The sequence below is a fragment of the Clinocottus analis genome, unplaced genomic scaffold, assembly GCF_023055335.1.
Source record: "Clinocottus analis isolate CAN_PGR_092001 unplaced genomic scaffold, fCliAna1.0.p SCAF_4, whole genome shotgun sequence".
NCBI lineage: Eukaryota > Metazoa > Chordata > Actinopteri > Perciformes > Cottidae > Clinocottus > Clinocottus analis.
The window spans coordinates 17510457-17529149 of NW_027176153.1; the positions used below are offsets into that span (position 1 = coordinate 17510457).

An 18693-nucleotide genomic window follows, 5' to 3' on the forward strand; every position below is an offset into this window, starting at 1 on the left:
TTTTATTTTAAACTATGTGGGTATTTCCATGGAAACTGCAGAGAACTGTCCAAATTACTGTCAAAGAGCCAAGATACAGAGAGTAAGATGCATTCAGTTTGTTGTGAAGGCTTGTGGTTCAAGCCTCTGAACAAATAAGTCTTTGTTTTCTCTTTTCACGCGAGAAGCAAAACCAATGCCGACTAAACATTTTCCAATAAGTGTTTTTCTTAAAATACAATACAACTTGCTAAATGGCTTATAAAATAACACTGTCTTGATAAGCATGTGATTGTTTCTATTTGGCTATTGTGGGTTAATAGCATGTGTACTGTATGCCATGAAATGTTCTTCTTACCTCACAGCTGCTATGTTTTTACAGTGTACTGCACTCTAAGACAAATGAACTAACCTCAAAAAGCTCAAATCCCTATTGTGTGATTTCCTGGAGCACTGTGTGAAAAAACAATCCTGTTAAAGTCCATTACATTACACAACAAGGAATGCTACTATGGAAGAACAACAATAATACTAATAATGAAATGACCATAATAATACAATTAAAACATTAATAACAGAAGTATTCATCTCAGATTTTACAAAACACTAAACAATATTGAGACATTACTTGTGAGATAACAAAAAAACAAACTAATGGTGACAATTTAAATGACAGACCACCTCTTTATATAAATGATGTCATTATTCTCTAACCGTAAAGAGGACGGGACCTTGTAACGGTTAAATCCTTTCAGCCAATAGCGTGCAGATGCTGGAATCTTAAATAGTGAAGACACTGTGCTGCATTCATGTACAGTCGGTATTTTGAATTTAAAAAGTTTTCTGCATCTGACCCTCTGTCCCAAACGGACAAATTGTGTGTTTTTCAGTGTGGCAGTGTAAAAGGTCAAATATAATTGAATAAAGTACATTCTGGAAACATCATTTAAAAATTGAATATATATATATATAATGTAATGTATTTATTTGAAAAACACTCTCACTATGCAAAAACACACATTAGGTTTTTGTCTAGGTGCAAAATTTAAAAAAAACTGCACTGATTCATGCTTGTCAAGGACATGAGAACAATGTTATATTGGCCCTTCGTCAGGAAAAGGAGCCAGTTTTCGCGTTTAATGTTGCACTATTTTTAATAGTTTGTCATTTGAAATTTGCAGGACAAGAGTCATAGTTAACTGATTACAGTATCAGTATCACAATTGTTACACCGTATAAACCTCATAGTATCTCAAAGTAGATACTTAGTATGAAATTGGGAAACAAATTAGAATGTATTTGACTAATAACATCCTTCCGGAAAATATAGTTACAGAGTCATACTTTTTTAGGAAATTTTAGAAATGTAGATGCAAATCAAAGTAATAATTATGAGCTTTACAAAAAGCAAATAGTACATTATTATTTCACTGCATATACATATCACTTTGGGCAATAGAGATCTGTGTAATATTCAGTGTGACGGATTTGAGGGGAAGCTACATGAAAACAATGTAACACAAAAAAATATGACAACAGTAAGATACTGCACATAACTGTGTACATGTATATTCTTTAATTGTGCGTCTTAAAATAATTATTATTTCTTCGAGCAAGGTTGATTACAATGGCGAACTCAATTGTCCGAGGGGACCATGAACGCGGTGTTATGGGAGGGTCTTGTGAGTATCGGTTTGGTCGCTTCCTCCTCGGCCGTTTTACTCTACAGCTGCTTCGCGGACGGAAGACAGGAGGAGGGGACCACGGAGGCCTTTGATATTTGAAAGCACACTCTGGGAAAGGTAAGCAAATGTTTCTTTTACCGTCTATTACGCTAGTTTATTTTTTGCAAGTGCCGAAGCGGAAGTCAGGAAAGCGAGTTTAAGGTGTGAAGGAAAAAGTAGCCTCGCAAGACGCGGCAATGAGGCGAGACGCCACCAGCAGCAAGCTCGGCGAGTTGAAACCTGTTACTTGTTTAGAAGTTTGTTTCCCCCCGGCGGAATGGCTGAAGTGTTTCGACGTTGAGGTCATGTAAATATAAAGGGGAAAGTATCATTAACTGTGGGACACACCTGTTTGTTCTCTCCAGTCGGAGATATGGTTCATATCAGCATTCCTGCCACAAAACCCAGCCCTGTCTCGACCCACAATACGCTTTATTACGTCATATAATTATACGGAATTCAGCTGTGGAGGAAGGCAGAGCAGAGCTTTACTCGCTGTGTAAAACATAGAAAACGTATCGAGCTCTTTCTCTTTGGAAACCTGTTTGGTCAGTAAATGGGAGTTGATAGTATCTGATGATTTTTTTCTGCTCTACAGGCATTATTAGAAGGCAAAATACTAATAATACTTATAGGTTACCGACCGAGTGTGTGATCCTTTTTTTTGTTTTGGTTGAGTCCTCTAAAAGTCTCTCTTCTTCGCCCTTTTTACATTTCTGTTCAAACATTTATCTGTCCCGAGGAAATTCCTCCCGAGTCACCACACCCTTGTTGTGCTGCGCGGCTCCTGTAGCGCGGACTCTCGTATCTCACACGGGCTTGTTCCCTTAATGGTCTTGGTGTGTTCCTCCTAATAAAGATGCTACCACCGGTATTTGAGCTCTGCAAAACTAATGCCATCCATCAACCGGACTACACCCGCTTAGTGTTTCTACCCTGTCCCGCAGGACATCAAAGGGGAGGCACATAGCCAGAAGGAGAATCCTTAAAGATATCTTCCTGGCATAGATGTGTGCATGCTTGTATGTCAAAGTGTTTGTATTGCTTCTACAGGAGAAAGTATGATGTCATTGTAGCTAAACAGCTGACCAGGCTGTTTGCAGGTAGTGGTCAGAAGTGGAAGTGTTACCCTCTCACACACGCACACACAAATCAGTGCCAATGCAGCGGAAGGAAGTGTTGTGGAAATCCCAAATGGAGACAAACGACATTAATGCTAAAGCAGAAGTACTTATGTCTGCGGTTGTTGTCATCAGCAGCATCAGTGTGGTTTTGACTGTCACTCTACCAAGTGATGTAATCCAGATCCTCTCTGTGTGAAGTGGGCTTTATTTGGCTTGTAAGTATGAGTTATCATTTTTAAATAGAGATACATCTAGATGGTGTATTGAAAATACTAATTTTCGGAAAGGAAAACACTCAAACACAGTGGAATCCTTGCAAAAATGGAATTAGAGAAATGACAAAGTTGAATGTCTCTGATCAAAACATTGACTTATTCAGTTTTACACATACACAAGTATTACATTCATAACATACTCATAATTTAAGATTGTTTTGAATCAGGACCCTGAATATGTGAATCAGGTAGCTTGTGGAAAGTCAGATGTGTCATACGTATTTATTCAACGTTTAGGTAAATGTAAATTAAACTCAACTACCATGTTTTAACCCCAAAACCTTGATTTGGACATCCATACAAATGACCTACACTTCTAATTAAAGTATGAGATGGTGTGTCATAATGACAGACTTGACATATCTAGCATGTGGACTCTTATTCTTTTCTTGTCATATGGAGGTCATGTCAGATGACAGCTCAGTAGGTCAGTACAAAAGCTTTCATGCAAAATAATTATGGGTCAAAAGCTCTAAATATGCCAGGATCTCCAGAGGCGGTTTCACCCTGGTACTGCACTGTATTGTGTTCCCCTTGGATTGCTCTCCACCACTGGCCTACTACTAGTGTTTTACTTTTTGCCTGTTGTACAAGTCAGCCCAAGCCTTAGGGATGGCGAACACAGGAAGTTCTCCCAAGCAAAGATTTAGGAAGTGGTGCTCGGACAGAAGGGGATTGCCCAGATGGTCGTTATTCCATCCTTCCAGTTCATGCTGGTTTGTGTATTTTAAGGCCTTTGGTGCTTATCAGTCGAGGTGCTCAAACACTATGTTCCATCCTATCATGCCTGAAATTCCATCAACAGTAGTTTCTAAGGAGGCCAGTATCATACTGAAAGTGAATTTTAGTGCAGATTTTGAACAGAACACAAGAAAATGCTGAGTTTAGGCTTGTATCCGTTATTGAGTCATCCGACGGTGACTGGTAAACATGTCTGCATGAACAAATGTTTCTGTAGGCTTCTGGGTAGAGACTAGACCGTAAGCAGATGAGACAATCCTCCAGGGGAAACTGTGCTTTGTGCTTGCAGTTTCAGGAACTTCCTAAAGGGGCCGTTCGGAAAACCAAACATTTCTTCTGAGAAAATACCCAGATTAGTTGAACTGAGAGATGCTCTCAAATCTCTTGTGAAATATTGTATCTCTCCTCACTTTTTTTTTATTAGCAAAGAGCAATGGAAATTGTATAGGCAGCAAGCTTCATTTTTGATAGCTGACTGTTAATCATCTGGAGCACTGAAAAGATTGGTGTTTGTTTGGTTAATGTGCTCTTAATGGTTAATGCTGGTTGCATATCTCTGTTGTGTCACTGCATGATGATTTAAGTGTTGATCTCTTCTGAACTACACAAACACAGAAGGCGACACTTCTCCTCCGAAATAATCCAGGTCATCGCCTCAAGTCACTTTGAGAATCTCCCTGTTAAACTTTTATCCACATCAAATTAATATTTGACAGTAATCAGATCAACCTAATAGTTCTGAGAGGGGACCTTTAGGATTTGGAGTAAGTACGCTCCAGCTATTCAATGAATGTGTCCGAATGTCGTAGGTGCAGGCTTTGAATATTTAAAGCTGTAGTGTTTCTGCCTTGTCAGCCAAGAAAAGGTGATTAGACATCTTCGAGTTGCAGTTATTTTAGCATTTAGTGGCAGTTAAAGTTGAAAGGTTAACCTATTCAACGCGCGTCAAGATAAGGTATGTGAAGCGATTGGGAAATTGTCTATTGGATCACAAACCTAACTGCTGTAATGCTACACTTAGCTGTAAAGCACAGATGGACTGGATGGGTGAGAAACTGTCGTGGTGTTGGGCGGGGGCGGCTCCATCTAGGCTGCGTTCATGTGTGTCAGCTCTGGCTTTCATTTGTGCGGTGTATGAGAGTCGGATAGGAGGAATGCAGCACCCTAAGGATACGGAGCATTAGCTCCCTGATGGTGACATCACACTGCAACACAGGGAGGGAGAAGGGGAGAGAGAGAGGGAGAGAGAGGGAGAGGGAAGGAAGGAAGGAAGGAGGGAGGGAGAGGGAGGGAGAGAGGGAAGGAAGGAGAGAGGGGGCGGGTGGGTGGGGGGGGGGAAGAGGGAGAGAGATAGAGAGGTGAGAACAAGAGGCTGGAGGAGGATGAGGATGAGTAGAGGGAGGGAGGTACAAGAACAAATTATGAGAGAGTAAAAAACAGAAACACGTTAATGATTTCTAACTGTTCGGATTCGCTCTGCCCTTTATCCACACCATGACTAATTCATCCATTAATTTATTTTGTACTCCTTGAATACTAATCAAAGACTTTGGTATGTTTTAGGTTTTTCTATATCTGTTGCTTGTGGATAACATGCTGATGTTTGGACCACCACGCCTCCTTCCCTGCCTCCATCTTTCCGACTTTCTGTCCGTCTGTACTGCAAGCAAAACTCGGGGGCGGATGAAAGGATAATTCTGTGTGCCATTTCCCTCTTTCGTCCTCTGCTTTGAGCTGTGCTCTGATGAATTGGGTCGGGAAAGTCTCAATGGCTCTGTCCTATTTTGAGCTCCCGCTAGGTTCTCTGACTTTAGCTGCCTCCCCGGCCTGGATCGTGAGCATTCACTTTTGGTCTCAAGTTTGTTTCAACCTTCATAATTTGAGCTTGGTTTCAACTTCTCGACGCGGATTTCTCTAATCCAACCTCAAGTCTGATCTCAATGTTACTTGATTAGATAATGCATCGATTCCGAATTGAAACTTTTTCAATATTCATTTGCCTTCTTTCTTTCTTGCCCTTTAATTCTCTCGCACCGCGTCCTGTCTGAAGTCTGGTGAGGTCTGCATGACGTACACTTTGTTGTCTGCGTCTGCAAGGAATGTACGCACTACAAGCACAATCACTGCTCTTGTTGGCGCTTGGTGCTTGTTTCCTGCCCTGTATGTAATGTGTTCTCCATTCTCCGTTCTCAAGTGGCCACACAGTGTCAGAAAATTGTGAGTCAACATATTTCAAATTACTTTTTTAGGCTGATCATACCCACACATTTTCATTAAAGGCAACGCAAACCAGTAATTATTTACATCATTACTCGCATGTATACCAGTAAAAAAAATAATTTGGGAGGGGACATTTCTGATTCAACGTTTACGATAATATTTTGTGTAATATGGATGTCAGTGTAAATCTGTTGTGGCAGAACAATTCAGGAAAGATGCAGAAAGCCTCTCTGTGCCCAGTATGTTCAAAACACTGACCTGAAATGCAGTCTTCAAGCAAAAGCAACACTTAAATCAGGTGGGGAAAAGTTGCTGTTATAGTGTTAGGTGAATGTGTAATTGTTGCAGTTGGTCCCCATGTTTGTTCTCCATGCTGGCCTTCATGTAGAATCTATTCCTCGGCGTTTCAACCAGGAGGAAGGGAGCAATACTGGTGATGGAGAGATGTTGTGTGTTTAGAAGAAAGGGGTGAGGAGTGTTGTAAGTGGGTGAGACATTCCTCAAAGCTTACGTCCTCCCACATTTTGTACACAGTCAGACAGGGTTTGATTGTGAGCTTTCAGTGATCCATTATTATTCTTCACGTGGAATGTCTTTTCCTGCTTTTGACCGATCAGTGTGTCAATAGCTGATTTGTTAACACTCAGGTTCTGTTTGTCTGTAACAACTCAGACTTTTTGTTTCAAACATCATTTGCAAGTATACAGTTGGAGTAATTTTGACAGGGGGTATCCTGGCACATTCCGTGGAAAAATAAATTAGAGGGACATTAATTTATAGTCCGCTGAGCAGCTTAAATCCTGTTTGTTTATCTTCTTTGGAATCTACCTTTTATTGTCCTATCTTTTGTCCAAGGAAGATATGGGGTTTGGTGGCTCCATTCATCATCTCCTCTGGACCTCCATCAGTTCATTTAGCTTGGAGGCATCTACATTTCATGACTTTCCCTCCACCAAGTTTGACCTTCGGCAATGTACAGCCGATGTGACATGAAATACCATCCAGCAAGTTAACTGAGTCATGAGTTTGAGGCCTTCTCAGACGCCACAATGCAGCACAAGTTCATAATACTCTGGAACAGGATTTTACAACTTCATCACGAGGTGAAAAGTAGAAATATGCTGTTCATCTCGCATAGTAATCCACAAGGAATTTGTACTTGGATGTATTTAATCGGTCACACTGCCGTGCCTTGTCAGATTACATCATGTTGCGCTGCAGCAAAAGTTGAGCCAGATTCAACTCTTTTTTTTTTGGCCTCATTGACTAAATGAGAGGCTGTTTTGCTAAAGTTGTTCTGAATGTGGCCTAAGGCAGGTGGTGAATGCCTGTGAAAAGAGAAGTGTCTTATCGTAGTTGGCACCAACCTGGGCAGCTTCTCGTTACTTGCTTAACAATAAAAGGGTGTTTACACCAAACGGGTGCAATACAAGGGGGCGTGGCTTACCGCCGCCGCTTCTCTCAATAAAAAGAGCGATCTTTCCCCCTATCGACTATGGAAGAAATAACCATAAGTTCTACTTTATACTCGTGGAAGTCACAAAAACGTCTGAACATCAAACGCCCTCCTGTTTGGTTTCATAAAACCATTTCTAGCAGCACACAGCTCGGTGGAAATAACCACTAGTTCTGTTTTATACTTGTTGTGTAAATTCCACAAACGTTGGAACAACAAACTCCATCGTGTCTGGATGCATAATATTAACCGTCGTCGCACAACCGGCAGAAGTTTGATTCAGGGACTGCAGGGCGACGGTGACAACAGGCGGAGCTTCTTAACGCTAATTGGCTGACGCAACTTTGCGTCACGCGATTTTTTTCGAAGGAGTTCGGATATTCAAACTTGTGCGAATTCGCGCCGCCTCAAACGCGTCTATCGCGCCGCACGGCGAAAAAAAACCTTTCCGCAACCTATCGCGTCTTTGCATTGACTTTGCATAGAATCTGGTCGTGCGTCAAATTCGTGCCGCGTTCGGTGTGAACACTGCATGCGCTAAAACAAAAAGCTGAAATTCAGATGCAACTGTCAACAATTGGCAGCATTTTAAATGTGTGGTTCACCTGCAACATTCCACTGAAACTGAAGCATTTTTCTTTCTTTTTTTCATAAAGCAGTTCTGATTGATGGGCTGTCTGCTGCATACTGTTCGTCACACAGTACCCCCGAGTGTTCCGGGATTTACTGTCAGACAATCAATACGCGGCGCGTTCATACAGACCACCACGTGGGGACTGCAGGCGCTCACCCAGCCACGTGCATGGAGGGGGGTCACACGGGGCAGTGTGACCGACCCTGCGGAGCCACTCACCCACTTTGACGAGGAGGGAAAAAAAAGACACAGTGCACACTCCCGTTGAGCGATGCACTTTTAGGGAGCGCCCTTCTAAGTTTGGGGAGAGCTCACGTGGCGCCGCTCAGACTGACCACCTGACCAGCCCAAACCCACCCCGTCAGCCCACCGGGGACTTCCCCGCATCTACAAGAACCACACTTAGTTATACCATGACAGCCAATTCACCAGATGCTCTTCACTTAAAGACAATGTCCATTCACTTCTGCTTGTTAAAAACTTCAGCGACGTGGTTGTACAGTTTAACTGTGCACTTCAGTTCCAGCAACAGGTGGTCTTGGACTGGTGAAAAGAGCCGCGCCTCCCAGCCGCGCCCCCGGCACACGCCTCCAGGCGTTCTAGGGCAGAAAATATTTGCTCGACAGCAGCAGTTGACACATGGGTCATCAACGAAAACATGCGTTGTCACCAAATCCGCCACACAGTCCACTTCTCCTCCTCCTCCTTTAGCCACAGGGCACCAAAACTAGCAAAACACTAAACATGTCACAATTTGTCTCGCTTCAGCTCGAACCATTACAGCTCCCACTGAGCACAGAAAGCAGTGTTGAAGGCAGAGCAACAGAGGAAGACAGGAGCTGTGCAATAAGAAAATAGGCTGATAAGGGGAAATAATTATTATACATGTAGTGTATTTGGAAAAAACAATTAAATTATAAAATATCTATAATTAGCTTTGTGATTCTCTTTAGGCCAGTAGTAAAGACTTAGCAGGTACTGACGACCTACCACTAATATATTAACATATTTATATGTATTATTTTATTATTGTTTCTGGCCTCTATGCCCCCACCTCCAGTAGCTGGTCCCCAGAAAGCTTACATAACATTTGATAATGGTAGTTTTATGGCTATGAAGGGTCAATAACTGCAGTATTGTTATTCATACTTTGCGTTTGCCAAACTGTGATTAGAATGTCTCTTTTTTTGCTATTTGTCCCCTCCTCCCCAACAACTTCTATTGAACAGGACTGGCCATTTTGTTAAAACTGCAGGTAGTCAAAACCTACATGGTAGAAATAAGCATATGTGCTGCATGTGCAAATAATCAGAACTTTGTCCTTTGCTACCCTACACAGGGACAAACATGCAGGGCGGCAAAATGCATCCTGAGAAAAGTGTGAACACACTTGTAGCTAATATGACCTTTCTCTTGCAGACAAAAGTGTGTGGGGGCAGGTACTGAATGTCTCAGTTATGGCTCACCACTCAGAAAATGGTTTTCAGTGCATTTTTGGGGTACTTTTTGTTTTTAGTAACACTGAGAGAATAATGCAGCGGTATTATCACGTGGCTAGTTGGTCTGATCAATTCACTGCTGCTTGTACAAGCGTTTTTTTCTTCTTCTTAAAACTGTGTTTCCCTAAACGCAGAGCTCTACTTATTGCAACATAAAAGCAGGGCCACACTTAATTATTGATTGTTGAATATAATACAAAAGCAAATGGTAGAACAACGAATAGCTGCATACTTTAAGCTGTTCTTTTGTGGTTTGAATTTGTTTTCAGGAGGTTTATGTAGCACTTATATCAATATAGTATAACATTAAGGTTCATTTTGAGATTTAGTAAAACTCACACTCAGGCCATGGATAGAGTCCAACTTAGTTTTAACTGTGTTAAATCGAACAACCTTCACTCTGTTATATGGATGTCTGCTCTCTATGAATCCTCACACATAGTGCGTACTCTTGTTAAAATGAACAATCTCACACTGAGGACGAGGCAGGACCAGTTGTGTGGCACGCCTCCTTGAGCTATTAAAGCTTATTTAAACTGACCTGAGGGGAGAAACTCAAGGAGAGGGAATAAGAGAAATTTACAAAATGGTTGATTTCCAGATGTTTTTCCTGTGGCTCATATTCTCTCCTCCCTCTGTTTGTCATACCAGGAACTCGCTAAAATAAAAGGAAGTAAAGAAAGCAAATGAGAACAGAAATGTCCATTAAGCACCTGCAGGTCTTACCCGAACAACAAAGAATGACTGTTTCGCGAACCAGCAGAAAAATCACAAATATTGATAGTTCATTAGTTAATAATGAATCTAAACATTACACTTAAAATTAAAAAAATAGTTTGACACTTGTATTAATGAATTAACAAGATGTAGTCAATCTATGATTAATTTATATTCCATATATTGGGAAATGTTAGCATTGCCACTTATATATGGTATCGCTGTTAAAGGGAATTGTTTCATGACACATTTTCACGCTTTAACATTAACGCTTCGTAAAGAAGTCCTGTTCCCTTCCTTGCACTGGCACAATGTGCACACACATTAGTGCAAAGGTAAGGGGCCATTATCCCCACTAAGCACCATGTGTTGCCCCTGGCACCGTAGGCAGCATGCTGGGAGAGCTATCGTTGTCAATAAGCAGCATTGTTTTTTTAACAGCACAACATCTGCAGGACTAACGTGTGCGCATGCGTGAGCGTGCGTGTGTATGTGTGTGTCCTTCTCTCCCTCCGGTAGTGACAGTATGATGAATAGAGTAACAGCAGCCTGCTATCACTGAGAACAGGTGGCGTTCTCCAGAGACAAACTGGCCTGATTTTAATGTGGGTGAGAGAAAACACAAACTGAACAATTGTCTTTTGATACTTGTGGTGGAAATGGTAGTTGAGACAAATCAAAATGAAGGATGTGGAGACACATGTTTCATTCTTGAACAAACATAAACGCCAAGGCTCATCTTTCTTTTTTTTTTAAACCAAGCTGAAGAAGATGTATTTCATGCAATAAATGACATACTACAAATACGTTTTATAATACGTTTTGGTCACTCTATGTAGAGAAGCCACCATGGTCCCATTAAGGATTTAATTGGCTTTATTTTCTATGTATATGTGGTATCAACTGGACCTTTTCCTGCCCACCTACTGATAGCTTCAGGGGAAACAACTGTTTATACACTCAAGTGCAGCAAAGCTCTGTTTACCACTCCATAGCGTACATAGTATACCTGTTGAAGTTTGTGGATCTGATGATGATGAAAGAAGTACACAACACGTGCTTGGATGTTTTGCTTTCATGGGTTTCTTCTTGTTTTCTTAAAGTTATAATGCATTACTTGTTTGCCATTTTGCAGGAAAAAACAAGCTGTAAACACGACACTGAATAATCACTTGTTAAATTGATATGCTCAGCAATCGGTTGCTTATTTACACACCCAGTAAATACAGAGAAACATTCATTAGGAGTTGTTCATGGCTAACTGATGAATGTAAAAGCAATTCATCTCGCTCCTTTTTAAGCTCTGCTTTTGCCACACTAACTGGCTCTTTATCTGCTAAATGCTCCACTACGTTCAATAGCTAACTGTCTCTCTGCCCTTTGGTGATGGGCAGGTAGTGTACCTGTTTACTAAAAGCAGCTGCCCGCTGTAGACAAATATGACACAGAGTGGTGAGAATAAATTAAAAACCAAAACAACAACCTAAAAGATGCTGAAATGCTCTATGAAGCTGAGGAGTTCACATACAAGTAATAATATTAACCATTAATAATGTATAAATTGTAACTATAGATTTTAGCTCTTTTAAATCTGTATATTTCTCCACTATTTGCCAGCTGTGATTTGGATGCTGAATATGTTATGTTAGAGGTTTTTGTTTTGGTCTAGAAAGTAGATTGTCTCATCACCTGCTTGTGGGTGGGTGTGGCCGCATCTTTCTCTGGCAAGCCACGTTTCACTGCCATATACACACCTTTCTGGGATGCAAACAAAGATTATGAGAGACGATTGTGTGCAATAGTTGTCAACAAAAAACAGTAAGAGCTGTAGATCATCAGGCCATAGAAGTGGTACATTTAGGATCATATTTAATGTGACGTGTGCATCAGGGTGTTGGAGAACTGAGGCTGCAGCATTACCAACGCTGCTGCACTCCTCCTGCTCTCTTCCCTCCCACTGCTTTCCCAGACCAGCACTGACCCCTTAGCCTGACTCTGTTTTTCACCTCCCAAACAGGACGCAGTCCAGGAAAGGGAAGAGGGTGCGGCTCTGAAACAGACTTCGATCATCTTTCTTTCCTCCTCGTTCTCTCATTCTTACTATTTCTGGTTGGATTGTTTCACCTCCCTCTTGCCTTTAAAGAGATTTGCTTCTCACCAATGTACTGATGGTTTTGTTTAGTTCTCATGCATCTCTCATTTCTTAAGATAGAGACTACCCAGAGTGTATTGTGTTTGTAGATGGCAGCCATCAGGAAGAAGTTGGTGATTGTTGGTGATGGAGCATGTGGGAAGACCTGTCTGCTCATCGTCTTCAGCAAGGACCAGTTCCCAGAGGTCTACGTCCCCACTGTGTTTGAGAACTACATCGCTGACATTGAAGTTGATGGCAAACAGGTACTTTATATTTTAAATGTAAATTTGTATTTGTTTTAGCTAGATGATTATGAATAACAAACAGTGTTGGAAACTAAGTGGGTATACATCTTTTTTCAGAGGGACATATTGTACTTTCTACTCTACTACTTTAAGCTGACGAGTTATTAATACTCAAAAACAAGACATTCTTTGACTTATGATCTCTTACAGTCTGGCAATGGTTCTCAAACGTTTTCTGTCACGCCCCACTTCAGAGGAAAAAAAATGTTTGGGCCCCAACAAAATTGTAACAAATGGTCCAACTTTTTGTGACCGTTCCATCCATGCTTTTTCAAATAATAGAATAAAGAAAATTAAAATCCCTTTCAAATAAACCAGATTGGTCAGACAAAGACTAATAACATGTGCAATCACTTTGTCAGAACCTTATTTGCAATGGTCTATCTGCAAAACATCAAATACCTATTGTGAATGCAAATAACCTGTTTTACACTAAATACCTTTTCAAGATAATAACAATAATGTTCAAAACAATGAGTGCAGATGTGTGAGCCATCACCAACCATGGGCTATGAAGAAAGATAAGGATAAGTGTGTATTGTAAGCAAATCCTTGAGTCTTTTCATTGTTATAAAGCAGAAGACCTCCAGCCAACCACAGGAAATGGATCAGTGCCACCTTCCTGCCCAGTGTTGAAACCCATCCCCTCATGCATCATGACTAATCTCACATTTCCCGTTCCTGTTTCCTGTGCGGTATTATACAAAGTTGACTGTACTCCAAGCCCCTCCAACGGGGTCGAGAGATTCATAGAAAAAAGTATTTGGTGTATTGCAATATTGTCAGTTTGTCAGTATTATTTTCAGTGTCACAGTTCAACTTACACTGACCTCTACTATCATTATTTGATTATATTTAGTTGAGGTTAAAACAACCAAACAAAATAAAAGATGAAAAGAGGAGTTCGGACAAACAGAAAGGAAGGAAATAAATATGAGGTTGACTCCTGAGAGACATCTAGTGGTAAAATAATTCAAAAGCAGCCAAAGTGGACACAGGTTTGTCATGGTCAATGTCGGGCCAACCTCTCATATAATATGGAAAATGCCAGAGGGCTGTGTGGCCAGTCAGTCTAGTAGCGTGTTGGCCAACAAGCAAGACTTCGCAAAACATGAGAGCAGAAGTCAGAAAAGTCCAGAGTAACTGCTAACATGCTTTAGTTGCTCTCTTGTTTTGTTCCCAGTCCTCAGCTGTATCGAATACAGTTTTCCAGCTGTGATTGCAATGTTCGCGAGGTTACTGTAGGATTAAATAATCAGGGTAAAATATGTCTAGATTACAGTTAAAGCTAATAGTCCACAGCCCTTTAGGAGCTGCAGACAAACGCCACATGATATATTCATGCAATGACACGTCGAGGCTACTGTGTAGAATACGTACCCATAGAGCGGTTGTATTGTAGCTACAGACGTTGCTGAGCTCAAATGTTTTTTTTTGGGGCATTTGCTTTATCTAGAGCAGGTCAGGCACGCTGGGACTGCTAACAGTTTGATTACCAGCCCACGAATATCCTATGGGAACAATCTCCACCTATGGAGAGTTGCTTTTTAGGCATGAAATGAATTAATACATCCTCTTTCTTCTTTTCAGTTATGTTGCCTCAATTTGTGTTGCCCATAGTCTCCTTTCCCCTCTTCATCCTGCTGTAGATTAACTTGGATTATTCTACCTTCATAATGTTACTTAAATTGCGCTCTTTGCTAGCAGCCACTTGCTTCACTTATGTTCATTTTCTCCTGTTTCTCAGGTGGAGTTGGCGTTGTGGGATACAGCCGGTCAGGAAGACTATGACAGACTGAGGCCTCTCTCCTACCCCGACACAGATGTTATCCTCATGTGCTTCTCCATAGACAGCCCCGACAGTTTAGGTAAGACACATTGTTTGCCCACTTAGAAAAACCATAAGTAACATTTCAGAAAATTGTTGCCCCATTAAAGTAATGTTAACAACTCTTTGGCATCAGTGTGGCTTCAGTGAGCCAAGAGACTTGACACAGAAGGAACCTGAATAAAATAATGATATGAATTTAGTATTTACTTTGTTATGCTACCTCAGTGAGTCAAGGCAGCTGGTTATGTTTATTCAGTCATTTAAACAGAATTAAAGTTTTTAGGCAATTGCGAAGAAGCAAGACAAAGTGCATATATGATTAAATCCATAAAAAGTTGGTGCAGTTAAATCTAAAATGATCCTCTCTATAGGTTTTCCCCTTTTAGATTATTTATGTGTTTGACATAACATTCCTCTGTCCACTACCTCTGCGCATAATGCAATTAATGATCCAGTTTATGAAAACGTAATGCTTATTTAGATTGCGTCTGTTCATTAGTATGATTACATTATTGGTGTTGTAATTAATCCCGCCGCAGCCGTGAAGACGAGCTTTACAGTTAACTGTTAGTATCTAAAGTGTGGAATTGACTAAACCAGAACAGGAAAGCTGACTGTTTATCATCTACAGCAATTTTTGTAATTAATTAGGGGAAAGGCATCTTAAAGGAACAATGTATGCCACTTAGCAAAAAGTTTGACGCTATAATTAATGCTCTTTGTGAAGATATTGTGGAGTAATTTCTACCTGAGCAGAGAATGAAGTCACTCGCTCTCTTCTCTCTCTGTAATGACATCAGACTCTCTCCTTGCTTTGACAGAGCAGGGCTGGTCGTGCATGCTTTTGAGTGCATACTCGTGCATGTGAGCGAGCCCCGCTGGCTAGCTCACGGCTGCAGCGCTGCACTGCTCTGATACAATGATTACAGTGTCCGCCCTCAGTTAAACGCTGCGAGCTCCACCAGGATGTTTGCTGTAGTTTGTACTGTGAGAACCGCAAACTCCAACTTTCTGGCTAAGGCGTCGCAATGTTGATGGTGTTGACAGGCAATCCAAATGCTCCCTATCTCCCATCATGCACCTTTTTAAATGCAGTACAGTGGTACATTTAAAGTCAATTAGAAGTTGATTGAACAGTGTCCAAGATTAACCTATTGTAGATTGATTCTGATCAATGCGACCTCAAGACACTGCCACTTAATAGATGCATTTGAATTCCACATTAATAGTGAACCAGATGAACAAGCAATGTCCTGGGGCTTTCTCTCACAGCGATGTTGATCTGGACTTTGACACAGATGGCATTCCTACTCCATCACAGTAGGGCATCTCCCCCCAGACAGCACAGATTTTGACTAACATGCTCGACCATGTATCAGCGTTCCATGATCTCTTGATATTTATGTTTGCCCAGTCACAAGGGAAACGGCACGAACTCTCTCAACTGTCCTTGTAGGGAAATACGTCAGGAATCTGCTGTGCGGTGACTTGGCTTGTTTTTCAAAATGATTTGTTTTTTCTTTCTCGCAGAGAACATTCCCGAGAAATGGACGCCTGAAGTGAAACACTTTTGTCCCAACGTCCCCATCATTCTCGTGGGTAACAAGAAGGACCTGAGGAATGATGAACACACGCGCAGAGAGCTGGCCAAGATGAAACAGGTGTGTGTGTGTGTGTGTGTGTGTGTGTGTGTGTGTGTGTGTGTGTGTGTGTGTGTGTGTGTGTGTGTGTGTGTGTGTGTGTGTGTGTGTGTGTGTGTGACTATATTATTTTATGTCATTGGCAATAAATTATTAAAAATACTCCACTACAAGTAAAACGCCTGCATTGAAAACTTTATTCAATTAAAAGTATACAAGTATAATCAGATGTACTTTGTTTGAACATTAAAAGTACTCATTGGGTAGTAAAATGTTCCCCGTCTGTGACTTGGATGTAAAAAGTAAAATATTTGCCTCTGTGACGTAGTCAAGTAAAGTTGCATTAAAGAGAAATGTACCTTGAATTTGTACTTGGATACAGTACTTATGTAAATGTACTTGATAACATTCTACTACTCTGCAAAACTAATCACTGTTCACCTTGTTGAATGAACACCTTCCATCTTCACGTTAACCCTCCAGGAGCCTGTGAAGTCCGAGGAGGGCAGAGACATGGCCAACCGCATCAGTGCCTTCGGCTACCTGGAGTGCTCTGCCAAGACCAAGGATGGCGTGCGGGAGGTGTTTGAGATGGCCACTAGAGCAGCACTGCAGGTCCGCAAGCGCAAGAAGAGGGGCGGCTGCCAGCTACTGTGAAGGGGCGGAGTCTGTTGGCCAATCGGCGCCCGAGGGAGGATTCCCATCTTGCACCGCACAGAGCAAACCTAGAGAAACCTTAAATCGATGGCTTTGGTGGACTATACTTACTTCACAGATGCAGATATACCACAGGAGAATATGAAAGACTGACACGCCTGTTTAGAAGCAAAACAAATCAGCCTTTTATTTTAAATTCTATTTCCTCTGCTACTCACACACTTTTGTTTCTGTTTGTTTGCTGCTCTGTTTTCCTCCACCTCGCACCAGCCTGTTAGTGTGAAGGTCCTGTCCTTCCCTCTTATATGAATGTATGTTTGTATTTATATGTGCATTTACAAACGTATCATGTCCGTGTTATGTTTACAAAGAAGGGTCTGTCTTCTTGAGGGTCACATGCCTCCTGAATGGCAAGACAGTTTTAAGATTTGCTTCAATAGTATGGAAACCCCCTGCTCCACTTCAACCTGCATGTACCACTGTCTCCTTGTAAGTCCGCTTCGGTCACGACCCACCTAAATGTCACACCACTATTCATTTTACACCCTTAAAATTCTTTTTTCCTCATGTGTTGAGTCAGCAGAGCTCCATTTCCCTCAGCTGTCTCTTCTGGCATTAACAACTAAATTTAGAGCCTGTTCGCTCTGCATTCATCCACTGAAACCTACATAAACTGAAGCAGCAGCGGTTATTTGTGTGGAGAGTTTTTGGACTGCACCTTGCTGTGTCTCTCTTCCATAGCGATAGCTTAAACCGGCACTGGAGACAGTGGTCTATTGTTAAGGACACAATGCTCAGTCATGCTCACACTGGCTCTGAGTCCGACAGACTTTCCTCTACCGAGACGTCAACCCCTTCTCAAACAAGCCTTCAGTCTGAACTCTGTACTGTTAAATGAGATCCAGTATACAGTCATTATGCATCACTGTATACTGAATCGACAGGTTTATAGTATCAACACACTATGGATGCACACTGTATACAATTCAGTCAGATTATAGTTATATTCTGTGCAAAAAAGTTTCAATAAAATTTCCAGTTGACAGCTCAAATGTTGTCATTACCAATGTGATATCTCCTCAGTTTGGCTCATCAGGTCAGTAGCTTTCTTCAATATTTTAAATCAGGGCTTTGTTGTTGTGTTATAGGCCTTTTTATTTGACACTACACCCAAGGGACATAGCTGAAATGTGATTGAAATAACACGCATACGTGTGTGTGGCCAGTGTATGGTCTCTTGTGTAGTAGTCATTGAAGTAGGGCCAGCTGATAAACCGAATAATTTGGTGTGTTTGGGCTCAGAGCTGCATCAATGCGTCATGAAAGAATTGTGCTAAACATTCAGTAACATCAGTATGAGCAACCACAATTGTTATCATTTTCTCCAAGTGTATTGTCGTCATCACTAAGGGACATGATTATAAAGCCACCATCTTTTTAGCAGCACTCTGATGCAGTTAGTGTTTCTGTATCATGGCTGAAGCAAAGAGATGCATACAGGACGTGTTGCGTAGCCCGTCCTGTCATGAAAGAATGAAAGTATATTTAATGTTAGAATTGTGGTGGTCTTTCTATACATTTCATTCAGATCCATTTTGATCAGAATGTTGCCAGATTGAGCTCATTTCTGGACGCAGGGCCTCGGTCTGTTTTCTTAAACACAGAAATGTAGATTGACGCATTACAAACGGGAGTGGGATGTGTTGAATGTCTGGATGAGACAAAGATGATATTAAAGTATTTTTTAAATGCTATGT

The 18693-nt window shown here is 41.3% G+C and overlaps 1 protein-coding gene across 1 annotated transcript; it reads left to right on the forward strand.

Moving 5' to 3' along the window:
* Window positions 1-1650: 1650 nt before the first annotated feature.
* LOC137801129 (rho-related GTP-binding protein RhoA-D) lies at window positions 1651-18003 on the forward strand. Its single transcript, XM_068598550.1, has 5 exons — window positions 1651-1781; window positions 12611-12766; window positions 14556-14676; window positions 16170-16300; window positions 16763-18003. Exons 2-5 carry the CDS (start codon window positions 12611-12613, stop codon window positions 16934-16936), a joined length of 582 nt encoding a protein of 193 aa, XP_068454651.1. The 5' UTR covers window positions 1651-1781; the 3' UTR covers window positions 16937-18003.
* The last annotated feature ends 690 nt before the right edge of the window (window positions 18004-18693 follow it).